Source organism: Empidonax traillii, unplaced genomic scaffold, assembly GCF_003031625.1.
Source record: "Empidonax traillii isolate 1590-97213 ecotype Southwest subspecies unplaced genomic scaffold, ASM303162v1 scaffold2669:size57648, whole genome shotgun sequence".
Lineage (NCBI taxonomy): Eukaryota > Metazoa > Chordata > Aves > Passeriformes > Tyrannidae > Empidonax > Empidonax traillii.
In genome coordinates this window covers 1-4,515 of record NW_020957862.1, presented here as the reverse complement: position 1 = coordinate 4,515, position 4,515 = coordinate 1, and the positions used below count along the sequence as shown (strand labels likewise).

General features: G+C 61.4%; 1 protein-coding gene and 1 long non-coding RNA gene across 2 annotated transcripts; both read left to right on the top strand.

Annotated features, from left to right (window-relative positions):
* The first annotated feature begins 417 nt into the window (after positions 1 to 417).
* Positions 418 to 1,521, top strand: LOC114072134. Its single transcript, XR_003574135.1, has 3 exons — positions 418 to 712; positions 1,151 to 1,384; positions 1,481 to 1,521. It is a non-coding gene; the product is annotated as an uncharacterized LOC114072134 (long non-coding RNA).
* A 657-nt stretch (positions 1,522 to 2,178) lies between these two features.
* On the top strand, positions 2,179 to 3,992 carry LOC114072131 (zinc finger protein 628-like). Its single transcript, XM_027910052.1, has 2 exons — positions 2,179 to 2,614; positions 2,699 to 3,992. The coding sequence occupies exons 1-2, from the start codon at positions 2,270 to 2,272 to the stop codon at positions 3,518 to 3,520; spliced, it is 1,167 nt and encodes a 388-aa protein (XP_027765853.1). The 5' UTR covers positions 2,179 to 2,269; the 3' UTR covers positions 3,521 to 3,992.
* Positions 3,993 to 4,515: the final 523 nt, after the last annotated feature.

Genomic DNA, 4,515 nt, shown 5'->3' with positions numbered 1-4,515 from the left:
GAGCAGAGCCCGACCCCCCCCAGCTCCCCCCTCCTGTCAGGGAGTTGCACAGCCAGAAGGTCCCCCCTGAGCCTCCTTTTCTCCAGGCTGAGCCCCCCCAGCTCCCTCAGCCGCTCCTGCTGCTCCAGCCCCTTCCCAGCTCCCTTCCCTTCCCTGCACATGCTCCAGCCCCTCAGTATCCTGTACCTGGAGTCCCCAGAACTGCCTCCAGGATGGGAGGTGTCTCAGCAGTGCCAGCACAGGGACAGGCACTGTCCTGGTGCTCCTGATCAAACATTCAGTCAGAAGCCTCAACAATTCCTGTTTTTTTGGGTATTTTCCTATCCCTGAGGTAAATTTCTGGGAGAATGAGGGATTGTGATGCAGGGCTGGAGCAAGGATGGATTTTCTTGCCGTTTTTCCTGGGGGACTGTCCCAGGCTGCTTTCCATGTTCCCCTGTGAGCTCTGCCTGCTGTCTCCTGTCTGTGTCCGTAACTCCCGTCGCTGTCCCGCTTGGAGAAGTTTCCTGGGCTGGGTCTGGCTCTGTGTTGCCTGGCTGTGGGTGCACCCACAGAGTCCCTGTCCCATCATGTGCCTGATGTCTGTCCTGCTCTTGCCCAGACTGTGCCCTGTCCAAGCCTAATCTGCTACTCTGGCTGGAAAGAGAAGAGCTGAGCACGCTGACGGAGTCGGAGCCAGAGGCAGTGGATGTGTCCCCAGAACCGGCTGTAGGTGTGTGACACTGGGGTTTTTCCATGCCAGGAGCTCCTGGCTGCTCACCAGGACCATGGTTGTCCCTGCCCTCAGCCCCAGGGACTCAGAATCCCAAAATCCCAGACTGGTTTGGGTTGGAAGAGACTTTAAAGCTCATCTTGTTCCAACCCCATGCCATGGGCAGGGACGGCTTCCATACACCAGGTTGCTCCAAGCCCTGTCCAACCTGGCCTTGAACACTCCCAGGGATGGGGAGGTGTCCTGTGATGGCTGTGACAGCCTGTGCTGGGAGACGTCACAGGGAACACACGCTGGGACATTGGGATAGCTTGGACCCCCCCTGCCCCAGCAGCAACTGTGTGTGAGGGATCCTGACACCCTGTGGGATGGGGTCCTGTGCTGGCTCCTTGGAGCTCCCTGACTCCTGGGAAATCCAAGTGTCCTTGTCCTCCGCAGAGCTGGCCCGCCCGAGCTGCTCCAGAGGTGATGGAGTGCTGGAGGTAAAGGCAGCACAGCCTGGTGATGGGAGCTGCAGGGAGCCAGAGGAGAGCGGGAACCTGGCAGAGGAAAGTGGAAAACTGGCAGAGGAAGGTGGGAACCCATCAGAGCAAAGTGGGAAGTCAGCAGAGGAAGGTGGGAAGCCAGCAGAGGAAAGTGGGAGCCCAGCAGTCCCGGAGGACTGCAGCACACGTGAGTGCCTGGCAAACCCCACTGCTGCTGTGAGGGGTCCTGGGCCCCTGCCCTGCTGTTTCTCACCCACCTTCATTATTCCTCCTGCCCTCACAGCCCCCATCCCTCTGGAAGCTGCTGTCCCAGGGGATCTCAGCCAGCTGCCCCCAGCCCCTTCCTGCCTGCTCTCTGCAGCAGTGGATCAGAACCAATCTCCATCACCTCCCCTCACAGCAGGTACTGGGGCAGAACCTTTATCCCTCCTTGGGGCTCTCTCCAGGCCTGGGGCTTCCAGGAAAGGGCTCTGGCAGCAAATCCAGTTGCCAGCCTTGAAACCATTTGGGATGGGGCACCACCTGCCTGGACAAGCCCTGATGTGGTTTCAGACTCCTTTGTCCTACCTGGGTGGTGGTTGCCACCTCAAACTGTCCCTGGGGTGTCTGCAGGGGTGAGCTGGGGCTGTTCCTGGCTTTTGCACGGCGCAGGGATTGAGCTGGAAGAGGAGAGCAGGGCTGGGATTTGTGCTGGGTGCTGGCTGGGAACGGGTTGGGAAGTGAGTGAGAGTGGGAGCAAAGCTTTTTGCTGTTCATGCCTTGAAACCACGTGGAAAAGTGATGTTTGGGCTGTGAAAAATTCCCAGCAGACACCGAGGTGGGGATCCCAATGGAGGTGCCACAGGAGGAGGTCACTGTGGAGAAGCCAATAGTGCCTGAAACATCCTCAGAGGGTCCGGAAGAGGAGAAGGGGCTGGAAGAGGAGGATGTGGATTCAGGGAATGCTGGCCAAGGTCTGGCGGCCGACGTTCCCAAAGGAAAAGTAGATTCAGAAAAGCCAGAGAAGGACTCGTGCGTGGGCCGGCTGGCAGCCTGCCAGCGAAATGCCACCCGGGAATTCTACTCCTGCCCTATGTGCAGCAAAAACTTCCTGCTGAAGATCAACTTCCTCATCCACCAGCACAGCCACAGCAAGTCGGCTCCCTACTTCTGCGTGCACTGCGACCGCCACTTCATGTCCAAGAAGAAAATCAGGCGGCACCTGCGGGCCTGGGCGGCCAGCGGGACGTGCCAGCCCTCGGAGCCGGAGCTGTGTCCCAGCCAGACACCGTGTCCAACCTCCCAGCCCCAAACACAGGTGGCCAACGGGACGTGCCAGGCCCCGGATGCTCAGGTGTGTCCCGGGCAGGTGCCGTGCCCGACATCCCAGCCTCAGGCCCTGGTGCCCAACGGCACCTGCCAGCCCTCGGAGCCTGCGGTGTGTCACAGCCAGACACTGTGCCCAACGTCCCAGCCCCAAACCTGGGCAGCCAACGGGACGTGCCAGCCCCTGGATGCACAGGTGTGTCCCAGCCAGGTGCCGTGCCCGACATCCCAGCCCCAAATCTTTGTGGCCAGTGGGACCTGCCAGGGCTCAAAGCCAGAGAAGTGTCCCAGCTGGACACTGTGCCCAACGTCCCAGCCCCAAACCTGGGCAGCCAACAGGACCTGCCAGGCCTCAGAGCCGGAGGCGTGTCCCAACCAGGTGCTGTGCCCAACGTCCCAGCCCCAAACCTGGGCAGCCAACAGGCTGTGCCAGCCCTTGGAGCTGGAGGCGTTTCCCAATCAGACACCGTGCCCACCATCCCAGCCCCAAGCCTGGGTGGCCAGTGGGACCTGCCAACCCCTGAATCAGCCAGAGGCGTGTCCCAGTCGGACACCGTGCCCGACCTCTCAGCCCCAAGCCCTGAGCAGGGACTGTGGCGCGGTGTGGGAGAAGCCCAGCCCTGCCAGGTGCCCTCTGTCCCCTGGGAAAATGCTGTACACATGCAGCGAGTGCCTGGAGAACTTCTCCAGCCAGAGCTTCCTGACGGTGCACCAGCGCCGGCACTCCGGCCGCCACCTCATGCTGTGCCCCTGCTGCAACCAGAGCTTCACCTGCATCTCCGACTTCGTCCGGCAGCACTGGGCGCACACGGGCGTCCGGCCCCACCAGTGCGGGATCTGCCAGAAGACTTTCAAGAGGTTCTACCACCTCAAGGTGCACCGCAGGACCCACATGCGGCAGAACCGGCCGCTCCCCTGCGCCGCCCCGCTGTCCGTCCCGGCGGGAACCGCGCCAGGAGACGGGGTGGGAAGCCAGGGTGTGACCTCCCAGGGGTGCTGTGCTGCTGCTGGACCCTGAGGGGTCCTCCCGGGAATGGGAGGCTGCTCTTGGACCTCGGGGTGTACTCTCAGGGATGGGAAGCTGCTCTTGGACCTCGAGATGTCCTCCCAGGAATGTAACGTGGCTGGTGGACTTTGAAGTGTCCTTCCAAGAATGGAATGCTGCTGATGGACCTCGAGGTGACCTCCCAGGAATGGAATGCTGCTGATGGACCTTGAATTGACCTCCCGGAGATGGGAAGCTGCTTATGGACTTAGAGGTGTCCTCCTGGGCACAGGAAGTTGCTGCTAAACGTGGAGGTGTCCTCCCGGGGATGGGAAGCTGCTGTTGGAACTTGAGGCGTCCTACCGGGAATGGGATGCCACTGCTGAGCCTCAGAGTGACCTCCTGGGAATGGGAGGTCACTGCTGGACCTTGAAGTGACCTTCTGAGGATGGGAAGCTGCTGTGGGCCTTCTCCTTTCCTCCCCTCTCTCTCTCCAACCTCTCTGACTCTCCTGCCCCCAGGGTGGAGGGAACCCACCCTACCCACGCTGGGGGTGCTCCTTGTTTCTGAGCCATGATGGAGCAGGTGGGATGCCAGGAGTGGGTCCCTGTTCTGGAGAGTGCCAATAGATGCTGTAGAAACCAGGATGCTGAATGTGGATTCCTTGGGGGGCTCTGGGAGGGTCCTGCTGGGCCTGGTGGGGCAGCAGGGGGGGGCACCGGGAATGGGGGCACCAAGGTGAGGGAAGAGTGAGAACAGAGCACAGGGCAGGGGTGTCATCGGGTGCTGGGGGGCTGCAGCTGCAGTCCCAGTTTGAGATGGGAATAGAATGGGGATGAGAATGGGGAAGGGGATGGGATGGAGAGTCTGACCAGGCCTTGGGGGGCACTGGGAATGGCGGTGGGGCCTGCCATGGGATGCAGTGGGAGAGTGATGAGGCTGGAGAAGCACCGGGTTTGGGGGAGTCACCGGGCACTGGGGGTTTGGGGGCTGGAGGTGCGGTCCAGGTGCGGGGGTGAGAATGGGAT